The sequence below is a fragment of the Phragmites australis genome, chromosome 21 (assembly GCF_958298935.1).
Source record: "Phragmites australis chromosome 21, lpPhrAust1.1, whole genome shotgun sequence".
Lineage (NCBI taxonomy): Eukaryota > Viridiplantae > Streptophyta > Magnoliopsida > Poales > Poaceae > Phragmites > Phragmites australis.
Genome location: NC_084941.1, coordinates 4288073 through 4308300, shown reverse-complemented (window position 1 = coordinate 4308300; position 20228 = coordinate 4288073). Strand labels below are relative to the sequence as shown.

The following is a 20228-nucleotide window of genomic DNA, read 5'->3' as shown; positions in this document are numbered from 1 at the left end:
GTAGCCAGGTAGCAGGCGGGGAGCAGGCGGGTATTAATGCTTTCCGCCTAGAGTTTCGAATGGGAATTCGAACACTTTCTGCTAAAAAACTCCAAATTTTGAGTCTAATTATGCACATGAGTGCAAATTAATTAACCTAAGAACGTATTTGGATTCTACGAATTGGACTAAATTTGATTTTGATTCTAAGCCGATCTATTTGGTTCCTGTGTGGACATGAAAATCACAAATCCAAACGAATCTTGTGAAGCCCACCATGACCTAAGTAAGACTCCTTGACAAAAGAGGAAAGTCTGATTTCACACATCCTCGCCTGCTCACGTGTAAACCCAATATGGTGATCCCGACACAACGACGATTCCACCGCCAGGAGCTTTGCCGCCGTTATTGAGAGCATCTCCGCCGACGACCTACTCTAGGGTCTGCAGGTGCCTTCTCCTCCTCCCCCTCCTCTCCTTCTCCTCCTCCATCTGCACCATGGCGGCAACATCCCTAGATCATCGTGTGTCATGGGCGACATCGATGCCGACAGCTTCCTTTAGACTCCCTCTGGTCTCTCCTCCGCATCCATACTCAAAATTTTGACTGCTTTGTTCATGATTTGATTTGATTCCACTACTGCAGGAGGAGATCGTTCCGGCCATGTTTTCCAGTGAGTAACTAGTCAAAACATTTTTGTAACACACCATCCATTTTTTCTAAGTGCATATGTTGTTGTAGTAGTCCAGTTTCAGCACCGTTGGTTGTTATTATTGGAGTCCAGCCATCAATCCATATGGTTTCATTCTTTAGTGTGTGATTCTCAACCATGTGCGCTTATCAACATTGTTTAGTCTTAGTACAAGCTCCAGTTCTCTACTTGCTTAATGTGGCTTGCATGCTTATTTGTTTGTTTCCAAGATTATATTGTGTCCAAGTTAACTAGAGCGGTGTATTTATCATAGATGTATATTTTTGCTCCATGTTGATTGATGTAAATTAATTCCACTTGTTCCACACACTGATATGGTTGTCGCATAGTTTCTTCACCCTACTGGTGCTACTACATAGCATATATAAGGCCCAAGTGTGTGAATAAGGGTCAATGAGCAATATAAGTGTTAACAAAGCATGAATTTTAATTACTCGGTCAGTCGTGTATTAATTAGTGTTCAGAAACATGCATAATATGATATGTTGTTGTTGGGGGATGATCTCCCATACCCCTTCGAATGGCAAGTCGAAGTCCACCGATGATTGAGCACTGATAAATATTACAGTTGTGTTTCAGGAAGTGTAGGCAAAGACTCTGGCGAGCCTTCGGTCGGAGGCCAAAGGTCGATCCGCAACGCCATATGCCAGCATAGGCGAAGGCTCTGGCAGGCCTTCGGTCGGAGGCCGAAGGTCGATCCGCGATGCCATATGCCAGCATAGACGAAGGCTCTGGCGTGCCTTCGGTTGGAGGCCGAAGGTCGACCCGCGGCGCCGGGGGTCAGGATAGGCGAAGATCCTGGCGAACCTTAGGGTGAAAACCGAAGGGTGACCCGCGAAGCAGTGCTGAGACTGGCCGAAGGTGCCTGGTGGGCGTCGAAGCCCGCGTAGTCACTCAGGGTATAGTTATAATTATGCAGATGTACTTGATGGTACCAAAATGCCCCCGAATATACCGGGAATGTGGCAGTTGGGGGGTGAAACTGTAAATCCTAGTGTGGAATGGTTCAGTACGGGTTATAAATAGGGTAGTACTGTAACTGAGGTGACAAGGTATTAAGATTATTTCACCCTCTAAACACGTGTCACACTCTGAAGCCTTCGGCTTCTCCTCCAGGCGAAGGCCTTCCTTGTCTAGGGACTTAGGTTCTAACAGTTGGCACGGTTCGTGAGGATCGAACAGACCGAAGTCATGCCACCTAAAAAGAAGATGAAGCCACTCGGTACATCGGAGACATTGCCGGAGCGCCCGGTTCCAACCGGGGGTTCGGCCGAAACGCTCCCTTCGGCGGTGCCGGGTCTGAGCAACGCTTTGACCGGTGGAGCCTTCGGCGACCACCAAGAACACGATGGTGTCGATGTGGCGCCCCCGGGCGATAACGGAGACAGCCATGAAGCGGCCATACAGGAAGACGCAGCAGGAGCAGTGCGAGGTGTAGAATGAATGCTTCTCCTCCAGGCGAAGGCCTTCCTTGTCTGGGGACTTAGGTTCCAACAGTTGTAATTACTATCTGACATGGTCTCTATAGTATGAATGCAACTTTCTATATTTTTTCATGTCTAACATTCATATGTGTCATACAAATTATGATGCTAAGTATTGTATAAGTATATCTATCTTGATTAATTTGGAAGTGTTCAATTAATAATATTGTTATGAGTATTTTCTCAGTACTTTGTAGCATGCCAATATTTAATTTGCAGTAGCATGAACGCTTTTATTTAGATTTTTGGGAATCTACGCTCTGTTTTATTCTTATCCTCTTAATTTGATGGTATACCTTGCACTATAGTTATCTTGGATCTTGTGTTTTATTTCTAATGTTGCTACATTCTTTCTAGAACATTCTTGTATTTTTAGAGTAGCTAGGATTTTTACCTCTTGCAAAAAAATAAGACTGCAATTGGTTACATATTTCATCCGTTTTTATGGTAGTGAATTAGATTGTTTGGCTATACTCTTTTGTTTGCTGTCCTGCATGGTTCTGTTAATGTAGTATTGTTTACTAATGCAAGTTGTTTGAATCAATATTTACACTTCTTGTGCTTACGTAAGAAAGGGCTTGCAATTGTAGCTAGACTTGAACTCAAGTTGTTCTACAAAAGGTGGAGAACTTCAAGAGTTTTCTTGAATATTGTTGCAGTATTAAAGGTGACATTAGCCGTGATAGAGTTGCAGAGTCCGCTAGAGAGCAATTGGAGATGAGAAAGTGTGGTACCATCCACAAGAGAGAGAAATTACATTTCTTTTGCTTTTCTCAGCTCTGGGAGCACTATACCAAAGAGAGATATTAATTTCTTTTGTTTTTCTCAGCTTTAAGAGCACTATATCAGAGAGATATATATTACATTTCTTTTATTTTATTAGCTCTGGGAGTATGCGTGTGTGTGTGAGAGAGAGATTATATTTATATTGTTTTATCAGCTATGGGAGTAATGTATCTATTATATTGATAGAAGGCTAGTTTAATTCCATATTTATATATCCAAACATCATTTTGAATTTAATTCCAAGAAATGAATTCCTTGTACATCCAAATAAGAAAATCATATTTGAATCAGATTCTAACCAATTAAATTCCATCTAGAACCTGAATTGGTATCTAATTACTATAATCAAATTCAATTCAGGGATCCAAACGGGCCCTAAGGGTATTCACTGATGCTCTCTAGTTTAACCAATAACACTATTTTTCTCAAATTGATTGTTTTTAAAAACAAATGTTATTTGTTGAATCAAGAGGATCGGTAGGTATTCATATGTTAATTAATTTGCACCTCCATATGCACATCAAGCAAAGTAAGTTTGGGAACTTTCAAAAAAGAGTTAAGAATTGGAGAACATGCTGATTTGAACTTGAATTCTTGAAAATTTCAATGAGCGAAAAAAACCTGCACACACACATAATTTTGATCACCTTAGGGGAGACATCCACCAATGAGCACACCTTCGATTGGGTTATGTAGACTTCAATGTCTGATTAGTTGTCTGTATGAGAGTAATTTGGCTCGGCTGATGCGTATAATATCAGGGAGAAACATATTTGGTTGTCCGCATGCACTGTTCTAGTATAGTTCGGCAGATACAAATGTACGCTCGTAGCTTGACCCGAGCTTCCCTCTGCAGTCTGGCCTGGCGGATGCATGCTCTTGCATTCGCTCATGCAGAAAGGTCCACTTGTTAGTGTCACAAAATCATCTTCATGCGAGCAACGAATCACAATCTTAACTCTTTCATCTACTCATGAGGCATTAGATCTGGTCAACCAAATAGAAACTGAGCTCAATCTGTGCAGAGATACAATCAGCAAAATATTCTTATTTTCTACCAATATGACTCTTTTTATCTTGTTTCCCCTCAGCTTATATATACGATAAATATGAGAAAGATCCATACAGACAAACCAATCACATTCCAAAAATATCAATTGGGTCCACTTCTAGTCGTTGCTTCATAGGGATGGGAATTGGAATATTCTCATTTTAGCATGCCATACATTGGAGGTCACAACAATAGAGATATCCGTTCGTCATGGATGTAGGTTTAGCCACCGAATTTGTCATGTGCGATGTTATGCTCTAGCATGGAGTTTTCTTGCTTATCACCGCGGTGTTCAGCTTTTGGCTGGTTTTTGTAATAATTTAAGGTGACTTGTAGTTTGTTATAAAGTGTTTGAGATCTAGTTACTTTTAGCTACGTGTACTTGTTCGGTCGTGCAGAGGTCGAAAATATTATTTCAGCCTTAAGATAAAAATCCATTTATGAAAAAAAAAGTCCAAGTAACCAATGTGATGTTCCTTATAACACACACAATTCAAGTGTGGGTATATATTAACTCTGAGTAGACGTGTAATTCTGGTGCTAACATAGTAACATGAATTCAAGGTGTTGCTCGAGTCAAACGGCCACCACACCGCTCCAGTTTCTCCGCCTGCGGCGCCGCCTTCATCTCCAGCTGCTCCTGCATCGTGCTCATAACGATCGTTTCGTCGACAATGCAACACTGTATCAGTTGTGATGTTAAAACTTAGTGATGTTTTGCCAATGCGACTCATGTGAATCTTCTTGAGCTCGGCCTCCGTCCGGGCGACCTTCTGCGCGGCACGGTAAGGGATGACTAGAATGAGATGCACATTGTGAAATGGTACCGGTGTTCCACGTGTACCGCGTTTCGTGTCCAGTACATGAAGCAGAAATGACGCATCTGACTCTCGTGACTCTCGATTGCAGTGAAAGATTCAACTTAGATGCAGACAAAAATGAAGTCACAATTGGAGGTGAAAAATCTTGGTTACTCTTCCGGGGAGAGAGAGAGAGAGAGAGAGAGAGAGAGAGAGAGAGAGAGAGAGAGAGAGAGAGAGAGAGAGAGAGAGAGAGAGAGAGAACTGCCGCCTTGAAGGGCTTTGCTGGTGCAATTCAGTTGCTTCAAAACGCGAACTAGACGTCGTGCGTAGTTGCTCATGCTGCAATATTTTTCAGACTCGTATCCAATTTAGACGTATGGAGACTGCAGAAACATCGAATGATCCGAAAGAGACTGGAGAACTTGCATCTTGTCGGCCTTGGTCGTCTCGTTCTCCTCCCAGGCCTTGATCAGCGACATCCTCGGTCGCGATCCGGGTGAGAAATGCGTCTGAAGAACCAGAGAAGTCGCATGCCATTCGAGTTAATTCCTTTATACATCAGGCTATTTTCAGGACGCTGTGCTGTTTTGTTGCCTCTTGGATTCAGACAGTGGCCGAGCCAGCAAACAACCTAAGGGACTCATCTCCTTTCTCTTTCAGCCTCTCTCCTCTTCCTTCTTTTTTTTTACAGACCCCCTTACCCGGTCTTCTTTGAAGACCATTACGGGAGATGTGCGACACCCGGGATCGAACCCGGGTGGGTGCGGCCACAACCTCGTGCTTTGCTGCCGAGCTCCGTGCTCTTTCGCTTCTTCCTCCTCTTCCTTCTCCACATCATCTCCCTTCTCTTGAAAAAAATAAAGAGGGATGAAGGAAGGCTCCATGACACAGCGAGCAGTAGGGGGGCTCGAGCCCACCCTGCTGCACCACTGAATCCGTCGTGTGAGCCACCTGTTGCTGCAGGCTTCTCGGCATCTGACAGAAGGTAGAAGAGGTTGGTACGTTTTATCAGTTCCCTCTGCTTAGAATCTGCATGTTCTAAACTGATCTCCACACGAAATATGTTGGTATTGCGGAAACAAGGTTGCGCTACATCCATCCTATTCTCCAAAATTACCAAGTATTTAATACCATTGGTATTTTCTCGTCTCCTTAAAACCACCTGAATTTGTCCCACATCTCCAGTGGGCTATGGGGAGTACGAAAGATTCAGATGGCTAACCAGATCTCGGCAACCTGTTTTACTGGACAGAGATTCATCTTGCAGTCACATAAATCTTTCTGTAGAGTTTGTTTCTGTGAAGTGCTAACTGCACCCTCGGCTGCAATTGCAAAGAGACGCGAACGCTGGAAGAAGGACGCGATGCAAAGCAGCAAAGAAACTCTGCAAATTTCGCGAATTGTACATGCTCGCGGAAACAGAATCTGAAGTAGAACCTTGGCATATCTACACGTGTATGTTTGAAACAATTTTACATCCTAAAATCCATCCATGCCGTACAAGGCATGCCTGGAGGTTGCGCGTGATGAAGTGCATGCCACAAATGGAGCACGATAACAATACAAAGGTACATCAAAATTATATGCTTGAATTGATTTTAACGGTAACAGCTATGGCTCATTGAGGACGCAAGTTTTTCTTGGCACACGACACATTGTCACAATCCTTGTGGTACTAAACCACATGACCTTCGAGGATAGCCTTACAACGTTGACGACAAAACTGCAGTCCGTGGACTCGAGCAAGTGTCAGTCTAACATAATTAATGATAAAACTAACAACATAATATAAGTTATCCTCCATTTATCTTGAAATGCGCAGTTACCGCAGCACACTTCTGGTCTTTGAGTTAGTGACAGACTCGATAAGCCGGTACATCCATCGGTCAAGCATTCCTGAAATAGCAAAAGGTAGTAAGAGTTTTGTAAGGAGCAATGAATTACAAAGCAACAAACTATTGATCCCTGCCTCGCATGCAACTGAGATTGTCAAATGAAACTAGAGTCTGAAGTACATGCCTACCACCAGCATAAGATATACCAAAAAAGGTAATGTCGAGATTTCGACCGTGCAGCTCGTGCCCGCACACTCGCTGCGCTGAGCCTCATCCCCACGCTATGCTGCGCTAAGCCCCTTGTCCTTCGATGTGGTTGCTCCACCTCCACACAAAAATCTCTCATATGGGCCCCACTCACCAAAATCCTCTCAATCTCTAAGAAATCCAGAAGCCTCCTCATCCCATTCCCCACCATCGCTGCGCTGAAGCTCACCCATCCGCATCAACAAGCTCTTTTCTGACGCCATGCTCACGCAGGCTGCAGCCTTGAGTTCTCTCCTATGTCACCAAGCAACAGCTCCCCCTCCTCTCTCTGGGCAACAAGGTCCCTGCGTCGAGGGGCTTGCCGGTCAGCCCCCGGCATGGAGCTGATGGATTCGGTCCACGAGTTGGGCAAACGCGACTCCTGCCCTCCATCCCGTGCCGATTACGACCTTGATTCGTGCTCGTTCTGCTCAAATCTCGCACCACCTCCAAACACGACAAGGAATGAGGATTGGAGAAGCAACTGCGGAGGTCATCACAGATAAATAGCGGAAGGAGGCCAGGTGCATTGTTTGCTCCCAAATTTGCTCCATTTTTTCGTTTTTGGTGCATCCATTCGATCTTCTCTTCTCTCTCCTAATATGCATATCTCTATGTCTCATCTATCGATTCAACCTCCCATTCCAAATCGATTGCCATGGTAATCATGTTAGGATGTTGCTAGATCTGGTGGAGCAGAGATGAGCGGAGCTTGAAGTCACACATGATCAAGGGTGTATACAACTTGCTTACTAGATTGCCTAGATGTGCTCATGAGGGTTCACCGAGCAGCGGCACTAGCGCGCTGGAGTTCGACCCTCTCCTCCCTGGCACCGACGAGCTCCTCGCCGTTGTCGACGTCCTCCTCGCCTCCCAGAACATCCTCACCTCCGGCCACCCTGACCTGCTCGCCGTCCTCCAATTGCCCCCGAGGGCCAGCCCCGACCAAGCCACCATCTCTCACGCCTTCTGTCGCCTGGCGCTCCTCGGCCCCAGCAACCAACACCCCCTCCGCCTCATCCACGATGCATACACCGTTCTCTCCTATCCATCCCATCGACCACAAGCTCGCTAGATTTGCTCTTCGGTTTAAACAAATTTGCTACGGATTTGCTCATAAAAAGATATAAATTTGCTTTTGATCTGCTCGATATGGGCGGCATGGAGCCCAATTTCGATGGTAAGAAGCTCGATCCTAGGTTGAGGAGCTTGATCCCATCCATTCAGGTGGCGAGAAGCTCGAACACCCATTCCCCTCATGAGGTCGCCGATTTGGGTATTGGTGGGAGTAGTGATGCAGCTTGCCTATAAGGTTGTACTGATATGCTTCTCTGGTTGCATCAATTTGCTTCAAATTTTGTATTGATGTGCTTTTTCGTTTTGAATGTGCACAGCAAGTGATGATTTTCGTCACCGGTGGAATTCTCTCTCTCTCTCTAGGTTTGAGTAGGGCTCAAGATTGGGCGTTCAATGCTGGTCAGACTCATCCCCAACGACGAGGAGCTCGACCAGGTGTGCAAGAGCTCGTCCCTGACTTGAGGAGTTCGATCTGCTCGATTTGGGTGGCATTGAGTCCAATTTCGATGGCAAGAAGCTCGATCCCACGTTGAGGAGCTTGGTCCCATCCATTCAGGCGACAAGAAGCTCGAACGCCCCCGTGGAGAGTGTCGATTTAGGTATTGGGTGGAGCAGCACTGCAAATTGCCTCTGATGTTGTATTGATTTGCTTCTCTGGTTGCAACAATTTGCTTCAAAATTCGTATTGATGCGCTTTTTTGTTTTGAATATGCACGGCATGTTAATTGATTTTCGGTTTTTCTGAGCTTGTGCTAATGTGCACCCGATGGTACTTTAAAAAAGCAATCAGGCATTAGCTGCCTTTCCTAATGTAGCTAGGTGACCTAATTAGGAAAGCAACTAATTAACCACTTTCCTAATTAGAGGTGTGCGGCGGAAGGGCATATGCGTTAGCCAGGTCCAACAAAAAATCATACGATGGAGATTAACCTGTCATGGCAAATGTGCCCCCAAGAATCGCACACAGACGAGTTATGAAATGCAGGAAGTTTCGTCTTTCTTCTTTGATGGTGACTGTAATTGGTGAGAGATCATACAGGAAGTAAACAGCTGCAGAGAAAAACAACAGGTTAGTTTTGAAAAGAGATGAGAATATCATACTTGAAGGGGGGAGAAACAGTTACCTGGCCAGGACCTATCAGTTGGGCGAATGGGAACAAAATACTCTGTGACAGAAAACTGATTTGTTGGCAATACTTGCTTTGAGAGATATCTGTACTCGGTTGGAACGACCTGCATATCAATGAGGAAAACAGATGACAACACTTTCTACAAACTATTGCAAATCGCAGAGGAAAATGTAGTAATTTTTCACTCCGCAGATGATCTGGTTTACACATCAGATCAACTTAATCAAATTGACATAGGTTCACTCGAGATGGGAGAGAAAATGTCATTTTTCCTTTTGCCCCAGTGACAAGCTTGTATTGTAATGTAATGTGAATATTCGTAGAACTGTTAAATTCTCTTCAGGCTTTCTTTGCTATGTTCCCTAAATGTTGCAACTGGCAAGCTGCTTCAAGCACATGCTTGATTACAAAGGGCAGACAACTAGATGAATGGCTACTCACCTTGATATAGTATTTGAACGTTCCACTTGTGTCATGAAGTATCCTTGAGGTCTCATCCAGTGGATTATGAATTCCTGGATATTTAGGGCCAAAGGACAGATCATGAATAACATGACTGACATTCACATGGCTTGACCCTTCAAAAATCTGCATACAAAAAAGGAAAATATCGGTAATCTATGGGGTAAGATGAGAAAACAAAGTCTGCTTGTCTACATCAAAACATCAAAATTGAACAGAAACAGTGATTTCTTTCATTCACCAGAAACAACTTGCATCCAGAAAAGCTAACAGATATTGCTGGAAAAGGATTCTAATGTGTAAAATGGTCGCACTGTAGCATATGCCCAAGAATAAAAGAAATAAGGTACTTCATGCTGTGTTTTCAGATGAATGATAAGACTGGTAAAATTATTGTGATGACATAAGCACAGAGCCAACAGAAGAGCCTCAGAGGAAATAATGGTTAATTCAATATGATGTGATGGCATAGGAAGAAACTCAGCTAAGGATCAACTTGTGTCTCCTTCCAATGCCTTTCCGTAGTTTCCTGGCTCACTTGTTATTTCTCCATTTCTCCTTTTCACTTTCCTTTACTTTTCATGTTTTCCTAACATCACACATTAGTATGTGCTTACCAAGAAGTAGCACACAATAAATCCTAATACCTGCCAGCTACGGATGCTGATTCAATCTCGGATCAACGAGAAGTAGGGAGCCACCAGTTTAACTACATACTGCCAGGATTTGGGACCATGTACTTAGCCACTTGGAAAGATGCTTTGTTAGGAATTCAAATGATACCTTATGAAGAAAATCTAACTAAAAGATCCTTAATTCAGTATTTCTCACATTATAATTGAGCTCCTTTTCTAGCAGCTTAGATTATTATCTTATGAACCTTACAATTAAAGAAAGTACACATATTTCACAATCAAACGTACAAAGGGGAGAATAGCCGTAAAGTATCTGTAGTTTTAGATTAATGACCTTCTCAGCAACAAAAATGTTTAAACCATGCACCGAGATATGGAAGTTACCCGCAACCCTCTGCACATCTAACATCCCATACACCTGTGAAAATCAAGGGCACAGTTTTATTAGCAACACCACAAAATGTGATTCATGATCACAATCCGAAATATCACTCCAAAAATGGGAGCCGGTAGATGAATAACTTACTCGGCACCCTTCACCATTTTCCAGTGCTTGTTTGACACTCTTAACCATTTTCTCCGCATCTTCATTGAAGGTGTGTTCATGCTTCTTTTGTTCATCATGATGCTCATGACCATGGTCTGTTTTGAACTTTTAATGCATAAGCATGTTGTGAACTATTCTGACTAAAGCATACTGGTCAATCAGACGAAACATGCTAACTAAATCATGTATGACCATCAAATGAAATATTCTTACTGAAACATCTGTGGCCCATCGATTTAGTCATTGTTGTTATATTGAGATTTCCCTATGATAATCAAGACTGACAACATGTGCTTCTCTTTCAATTATAGATTACTTAAAAAAAAATCCACAGTGTATTTTTTAAAGAAAAAAGAAAATGGCTAGGAGCTCCAGCTTTCATGATATGAAGGAGGTAGGCACCAGGCTCAAGCCTGGGTGTCCGGGGTACCCAACAGCACCACTTGTCAACTGAGCATAGTAATAATAGCAAAATATAAGCAAGCTGTGCTTTTCCTACATTGAGCAAAACAAGAAAAGGATATACATACTATGTATAAAGATTCTTTCATACGACAATTGTAGAAATTCAGTGATAAATTTGGTTTTTGCTTCATATGAAGGAAGAAGAGTATATACCATGATTATGAGCCCCATGTTCCTTTTCAACTAGATCGGACAAGAACTCTGTACCAATGATATGGCCATACCTATCCAAGCGAAGCTGTATTAAGCAGAAATATAAAGAGAGAATATTAGACATGAGAGCAAGGCAATTAAAAGTTAAAAATGCAACCATTTTGACATATTACTGTGCAAGCTTTGCTGAGAAATTACTAATCCTGGAAATACGTAAGAATAATATTGTTTACGCTGGAGCAAGACATGAACCAGAGCTGGTAAAAGTACATGTTCGCTGCAATTTTACACTAACCTAAGGAAACAACTGGGAAGCATAATCTAGGATATTGACCTGCTTCATGCTTGGTCAGGATATGCACTTAGCAGTACTTTATAGATGTAATGTTTCTTCGTCACAACTTACAAACAATGGTAATAATAAGTGCAGCTACTGTATTAACATACTAGAACGTACATTGGAAGGAACAAACTTTTGAAAGAAGATGGTACCTTCCAAATACTTGTATGCAAATCAACTTCATGTTTCCCAGACATGTCAATTGCATCCACACTCAGTACTAAAAACAAGAACCAGAGAAATATATATCAAAAGCATGAAATACTTTATGCAAATGAATGCCCAAATAAAGACTTATAACAAATTAATTCTGAGTGTACTTAATCAATAGCTGACCTTCACATGGCAAAGAAGGAAACGACATATTTATATGAATTGGCAGAGTTTCTCCTCGTTTCAGATCTACAGACATCTGCAGCAAGTATCAACTGGTGAAGAGTTCATGATGCAGATATTGGCAAGTATCAACTCAAGGGAAATGAAATTAAACTACAGCAAGACGGCTTTAGTAGGATATCATAAATGACAACTAGCAGATATTTACAACAATCAGAAGACACATGGGTTGTTTAGCAATCAAATCACTTGATAATTCGTGTTTCATATTCATAGACATGCTTTTGTAGTCACACAAATTCTTCGATCGGATTTGTGCTTTGAAGCTTAAACTCACTCCCCACACGCAACCTAGAATTGTCTTGAAAAGAAATGGCAATTTTTAATTTGTCCACTCAGTTTACATTTTTGTAAATAATCTAAAACAGGAGAAATTCCTATTTCCTATAGACATATTCCCATCGCAAAGAAAAAAAGAACATAAAAGTGTCTGAATGGCAGAGCAAAAGGAACTATGTGAATATTACAGTGAAGTTGCATATGCTAGTCAAACAAGAAGATAGCAGCTGCGACCAATGGTACCTGATGCACGGTGTAGGTGGTAAGATAAAACTGCAGCTCATGCACGAACAGTGTAACCATTATAATTAGCCCGAAAATTGTCACTGCCAAGATATCAATGATGGCATGCATTAAAGATAAATCTCCAAACCAAAAATTAGCATCCGTCGGCGACAAACACGGAACAACAGGGTCTCCACAGTCCATACCGATAGCGCCAGAGTAAGTCTTCTTCAACAAGTGCTCTTCCGCGTGCGGAAAAGCATTGAGGCTCTTCAGCGACGGTATCCTCGCCATCCTTCAGCTGCCACAGAACACATCAACCTCGTCAAAACTAGAACGGGTCAGCCAGCGCTTGTGCAAACTCTAGCCAAACCCTCCAACACTTAACCCAAATTTTCCATAAACAAACCTTCGTAAAATAACAATCCTCACATACACCCCATGAACAGTACACCATGGCATAACTCTCCTCCCAGGGGCGGATCTACCACCCCGGCGAGCTCTGGCGGCCGCCAAAGCTCTCGCGTGCTTAACAGGGAGAACCTAATCCAAACATGGATGGATTGGATCGGTAGCGCAGCACGCAGCACACCCAAATCCAAAACTAACTAAACGGAGACGAAGAAGGTCCTGGGTCTGATCGAGAACAAAACCAGCCCTTCGAACAAGCAAAGGAATCCATCCAAGCGAGTAAATGATTGCTTACCAGCACAGGAAGCGACCAGCCCTGGGCTGCGCGGATCTCCTGCCCTGCAGCGGACGATCCCTCGAGAGATCAGCGATTCGAGGGGTAGACCGGTGAAATCAGAGAGATTGGAGAAGATTGGGGCAACTAGCCTCCGTACGAGCAGCCGAGTGCCGCTAGTTTCTGTCGATGTGGAGCCCACAGGTCAGCCAGATGTCCCGCGGGGGTGCATATGGACCGTCGATGTGCGATCCGACGGGTATGTGGTGATGCGAGTCGAGCATGGATCTATGCAGCAGTGGGCTGCTGGGCTCTCACGAGTTCATGAGAGAAAAAAATCGAACAAAGAAACGCATCAACTTGTTAGGACCGCTATTTCGCTATATTGTGATTATCATGTTTGGCTCTTGGAGCTGTCGGACGCTTATATTGTACCATTTTGTGTTAATCAATAAAGTGACCATGTTTCTTAAAAAGCTTGTTTTGAGTTTTTTTTCTTTTTTAAACTATTCTCTATAGCTTTATCTTTTTTTATTTTGATTTATATTGTTTTGCCTATCACACTCACTCAACAATTGAGATCCAATTCAACGATTTGAAAAGGCATGTTAAACCTTTTATATGTGATTTATTCAGATAGTATATATTAACTGTTGAAATGGTGATTTTTTTTTTTAAAGGACAAGCATAATAAAATATATTTCATATAGAACTTATTTGGTTGCATTTATTGGGAACAACATCATTGTTCAGACCATTTTCAAAATAGACATCCAGATTGAGGTATAAATGCATTTGAAGTTTGAAAAAAAATATTCGACCCAATTTCCATGGATCAATTTACTATGGCTCCATTTACTATATGTCATCCAGATTGTTTCAGTTTTATTATTTATTATCGACAAAGTTTGATTTCACTCCATACCACTGGAATGCTAGATTCTACATTTCATAACATCGTAGTTGCATGACGTCCGTTTATGTTCCGTTTGACCATATGAAAAAATCATTGTATCTCTATTTTGTGGTTATAGAATTTCACTCTATAATACTAAAAATTCCACCCAATTAACCACATGTCCATTAGTTGGTTCAAGCTATCCGAACTAGGCTTTTGAAAATCCTACAAATAGCCCATGCATCCTGTTTGATAAAAGAAAAGTATGAGAACAATATAGTATATATATAAGTATTTTCTAAATTCTTATGATACAACTAAGGGCGCTTTTGGTTTCCTTGCCCGCGTCGCTTTCCTTGCCTTGCCCAGCCTTGCTGGCACAGGAGAGCCGAATCGGCTTGCCCGAGCGAGCGAAGGAAAAGTTTGCTTTCACAGGTAACGAGACAACCGGCAAGGAATCCAAACACGCATATTTTTGTTTAGCCAAGCTAGACGAACGCCAGCAAGAGATCCAAACCCGCCCTAAATGCTCTGAGTAAAATGCTCTTGATCCCTTTTGCTGCTCCCGTTTATAAAAGACAAGAGGCTTCAGTGCCTATGCACTTGATTCCTTCAGAAGAGTATTTGTTCATGTTGCTTTCCGGAATCGAACTCCTCTGACCCTATTCAGAATGCACAAATAGTTCAGCTCAAATACACATCAACAGGATGAATCCAAATGGTCTAGGAAATAGAACCTAGGTTCACTAGATTAAGATCATGTTTGTTTTCTGCTTCTAATTCTATTTTTGCTGTTGCCAGAAGTCAGAATAAATAGAGTTCTGGAGAAGTGACTTTTCACCTGCTTCTGAGAAAAATAAACTAAAATTGAGAAGCTTACTGAGAAACGCTTTTCTGAGAAGCTATGTGCTAAAAAGCCAAAAATTTATTATATAAACCAACAAACTATTTCTAAAAGCAGCTTTTCAAAAAAATAACAGCTTTTCAAAAAAACTCAAAAACTGAAACTCAAACAAACAGACCCTAACTTCATTTTGCTTCTAGTGTCCATGGATGGGGATGCATCTTTCTTTTTGCTTCTTGTTCCCATAGAAGGGCTGTCAGGTGATAGAGACTGTGTAGCTTTCTTTTTGATCTTTTTTTGGGAGGTGGTAATTACCAAGTACATCGAAACTTAGAGGAGCATATTTCAGTTTTCATTTCCTCTTTTTCTTGGTTGTTATTGTTGAGAATACAGTTTCCATTACCAAAACATTGCAACATAATTTCGTTTGGCCTGGATCAGAAATCTGGCAAAATCTTTGTTTTCCCATTACCAAAGCTACAATATATAGCATAATATTGTAATAGCTCCTAAATCTTTCATACTGAATATAGCAACCATGCGAACTACTACATCAAACTAATGTGCTTAGCACACTCATACTTCATCAAGCCGCTGCCATCCTCACCGCGGCCTACGCCACCCCTGCTGTCCCTGCCGTGGACCCCCTCGCAGCGGCCCCCCTCACCGCGGGCGCCATCCTCGTCGCCGATGTCGCCCCTGTTGACCATACCGCCCCTGCCGTCGGTGTCATCACCACAATGTCCCTTGCAGTGCGTCGCATCATCCCCGCTGCCTCCCATCTCGAGCTAAGGTTTGGGAGCCATAAAGAGGTTTGGGGAAGAAGGGTTTGACGCTCTGTTTTGGGATACTCCTGTCTTGGAATGAGGAGGACGGGTTTAAGTTGTGAGGTTGCTGGCTATGTTTTGGACTGAGAGCAACATTGTTTTTTTAAATATCTGACATGCTAGATCACAGTAACATTACAATAATAGTATCGAGTGAAAGTTTTTTAATTGACAGTGCTACACAATAAAAATAAACTTTATTGATAGCAAATCGTTGATTTAGATGATTCCTAATAACATACAATCAATATTCTCAATTTACATCTCCCCGCTCGCCGAGCAGTGGATGCGCCCGCTAGTCGACCTAGAGATAGGATTTCCACCAAAGAGGAGGAAAGAGACCAGCAGGCCGATGACGGTGGTGAGTGGCAGCCTCCTTTTCCATCACCTCGGACGTGTCCACCGGAGAATAAAGAGAAAAGAGCTCCCGCTTCCTGAATGTACAAGTTTATCATGTGGCCTATCCAGCCTATCCAACAGGCGGAAGATTTAAAAAACATAAAAATAACACGTTTCAATGTCATTCGAAACACTATCAAATATTCAGAAAAAATTCTAAAAACATTATGGTGTAGAGAATATTATCATCTAGCGCTCAACAAATTTTCGGATAAGGCAAATTTTAGGCATGTTAAAATTTCTAAATTTGTCTTTTTTTCTCGTTGTACAAGTAATTGTTTAAATTGAAATTTTATCGAGTGTTGGATGCTAGCATCCTCTACACCACAAATGGTTTTTAGAATTTTTATGACTATTTCAATAGTTTTTAAGGTTAGGAGCATTGGAACGTGATGTTTTTATAATTTTAGCATCTGTTTTTGTTCTCATAGTATATGTCATATTTTTGTTGAGCATCGGATGATAGCTTGGGCGTGAAGTTTAAAAATGCTGAAACACTATTAAAATAGTTATGTAAAATTCTAAAACAAATTATGATGTAGAGGATGCTATCATCTATAGCTCAACAAAATTTCAACTCAAATGATTACTTATAAAAAAAATTATCTTCTTTGTTTGTTATAGTACATGTCATATTTTTGTTCAAAATTTTGTTAAAAGCTAGATGATAGCATACTCTACATCATTTTTTTTGTCATAATTTTTTAATAATTATTTTGATAGTGTTTTGAAGATTGAGAGTACTAGAACATGTCATTTTAAAAAGTCAGCCTATGGGGAAGATAGCCCACCATAGTATCGCATTAAAGGTCGAGAAAAGATATCGAAGTCTGACCACCAAAGGTATCTCTAAAAGCGACTTTACGGTCGGTCAGGATCATGCTAGAACGACACACAATGATGCGTTTTTTTGGAACCAAAATTCAAACCTGGTTGGTAACACCAATTATTGAGTAACTTACCACCGTGCTAAAAGTAGTTCTCAGAAATGGGTTAGAAGTTCTTCCCGCCCACTAAACAGGCGGGAGAAGTCTATTTTTGCAAATTTCCAAAATAAATACATAGTTTTATAATTTTTTAAATTAAAAAATATATAAATAAAAGAAATCCACCATCCTAGGTCCCGGTCAAGTACACAGCAGATCAAACTTTTCAGGGGCAATTGCGCGAAGCAAACTTGTGGCTGCAATTGCATCGCGCGTTCAATTTGGTTGCCCGGAAACATTCAGGTGAAATGTGAAACAACGCCCTGACGTTGCAGGTGGTTTCGGTTTTGAGCGCAATCCGGCAGCTTCAGGCGGTGCCGCGTTGGGCTTTGCACACAACCAAAACCATCAACGAGCCCATCAGAATCTGCATGTGTGAATCGAACCGAATAAAAAATTGAATCTTTTGACTGAGGCGGTCGATGATCTATTCCAGAATTAAACGTAGCAGTCATGTTTTGGATTCATTCATCGGAGCCCCAGATTAGGCCCCCCTAAACGTGCCCAAGAAGCACTGATCTCATGCCACACAGCCTAACAAACTCTCTAAACACCAGGTTTTAGGCAGGGTTTCGCACTTTTTCTCGCGCAGATTCTGGTAGTCTGCTGCATACATGCGGCGGCCGGCGCGGTGTGGCAGAGAGAAGCACACGGTTTGTGACGCTGATTTGCTTGAGGAAGCCCGCGACGGCTCCACAATTCGTGCCAACGATGGATTATTCGTACCAACTATGTAGTCTAAGTAACTTTATTGACGGTTAGGATCCCACTCTTGGACTCTCCAACACAGTTCGAAACATAAAGTTGAACAGGAACACAAGAGGCACAATGTACAGTTAGCGAGCCCAGATATTCTAATCGGCGATATCTTCCTTTACTTCTGTTTCTTGTGATGTTCTGACTTGAGTTGGTCTGTGACGATGTGTTATGGCTTTTTTCCTCTTCCGCAGGACCCTGGCTTCTTATTTAGGAGGAGTTGTTCATCGTGTCGCAGACGGACTCTATCCCGAGTAGCATAACACCTGTCTGGCATATGCAGATAAATTTCCTTTTAGGATAATATCAGGGGATCTCGTAGGTAGCTTCCGTATATTCCGGCATCTCCTCATAGATATACTTATCATATTTAACCTAGGTATATAACAGACGTACAATATTTCAAAAATCATAATAATACTGTAGTTTAGTATTCCTCATCGACTCCCCCACCATGCGGAGTGAGCCTCGCCAGAAAAAGTTAATTGGGAAGTCAAATATTCTTCAACCAGGTTAAGCGAGTCTTGTCGAGCAATAATAGATCTTATCTCGGTTATCTCCTGTCGAGATCCTGGTTGGACCCGATAAGTGGATTAAGGTCATCTCCAACGGATACGATATTTTTACCTTTTTGAGTGCTACAGTAGAATAGGGTTCGATCTCAGCCAGTAAATCATCTCCAACAGAGATTGCAAACCGTATTTTCAAGTGCTACAGTAAAGCAGGATGGATGAGGGACACGGCAAATTTGCAGCCAGAAAACGGCTCCCGTAACACTGTTTACAGTGTATGCGTACGGGTCCGGAAGAAGAAGGAGAATAATAGAAGGTAGAAAATATGTTATCTATTGAAGATAAAAAAAATAGGAGATGTTGTAATAGTACTATAGAAGATAGATTTTTAAAATTTTTATTGAAGATAGCCTAAGCTCAATCAAAATAGAGGTAGCACTAGTCGGGAAAGATCTTCGACTAGAGCTGAGGCCTCTCATGACCGAGAAGCTTCATCTGACCCGATAAGTCTTTTATCTTCGAAACCTTTTCTTCGACTAGAAATTATTTAGTTAATACAGTTTTATTTTAGGCAAGAAGCATTGAGAACAAACATGGTATCGTACTTATTCGATAAGCTTAAAAAGGCAATTCTTCCTATCATGATCCAGATATACACCCAGAATGAGCCAGTAGAGTTCAAGAGTGAAGCATAATGTTAGTTCTGATGAGGCGAAGATCTGCCTTCTCAGGAAAAAAGCTCAACATTGGGGCAAGCAGAACCATAACCGGGAAAGAAGAGCTTCAAACGACTAGACTTTCGGATAACCATGTAAGCGTTCTCGAGAACTGAGAAAGCACACAGTCGGGTTTACTTGCCCGATCGGATTTAGACTATCTCCAATAAAAACTTTAAAAATTCATCATTTATAATATTATTATAATATTCTTTAATACTATTACAGTATCATCTATTTTTTTTATCTCCAACAGACACACTATTTCCTACCTTTTATTCCTCTACTTCTCCCTCGGATCCACGCGTATACTCAGGAACAGTGATACAGGAGCCCCCAACTCGGCGGTAAATTTGCCGATCAAATGTCGATGCCGTATCCCTGTAGCACCTGCAAAAGCAAAAATGCAGTCTCTGTTGGAGTGGTTTGCCGGCGTTGGAGAGTAGTAATTGTACGGAGGCACAGGAATACGGCAAAAAAGAAGTCTCCGTTAGAGTCGGCCTTACGCCTAGATTCTTAGGAGTGTGCTGGTCAACTTAAAACGTTTTGTCATAGAGGAAGTAGTCTATGGTCTCTGTGTGATCGTCTCGTTCTTGTTGGTACTAGCGGTTGACGATCCATAAATCATGGATTTAACAAACTTATTAAAGAACAGAGGATGTTTTGAGTAGACGAATCACAAAGAGAACATACAGGGGTATATAGATAGGTTTGGGTCTCCTGGAGGATAATAACCCTATGTTTGTTTGTCGTGTATAGATTTGAACTTGTTACAAAGAGATGTAGCTAGCTTAGATGTATCTAATCCTAATCGGTGACTTATTTCTTTGCTTCCGTTGGCTTGTGATGCTTTGGCTTGAGTTGGCCTATGATGATCTGTTCTGGCTTTTTTCTCTTCTGCAGGGCCCTGGCTCCTTATATAGGAGAAGTTGTTCATCGTGTTGCACATGGACTCTATTTCGAGTAGGATCACACCTGCCTAGTGTAAGCAGATACGTTT

At 41.9% G+C, this 20228-nt stretch overlaps 1 protein-coding gene across 1 annotated transcript; it reads right to left on the bottom strand.

Moving 5' to 3' along the window:
- Positions 1–6384: 6384 nt before the first annotated feature.
- LOC133903537 (uncharacterized) lies at positions 6385–13470 on the bottom strand. The gene is made up of 12 exons (XM_062344952.1): positions 13312–13470; positions 12812–12906; positions 12624–12706; positions 12042–12117; positions 11858–11925; positions 11366–11450; positions 10727–10842; positions 10535–10618; positions 9545–9691; positions 9098–9206; positions 8904–9023; positions 6385–6711 (listed from the first exon to the last, which is right to left on the bottom strand). The coding sequence occupies exons 2-12, from the start codon at positions 12897–12899 to the stop codon at positions 6638–6640; spliced, it is 1050 nt and encodes a 349-aa protein (XP_062200936.1). The 5' UTR covers positions 12900–12906; positions 13312–13470; the 3' UTR covers positions 6385–6637.
- Positions 13471–20228: the final 6758 nt, after the last annotated feature.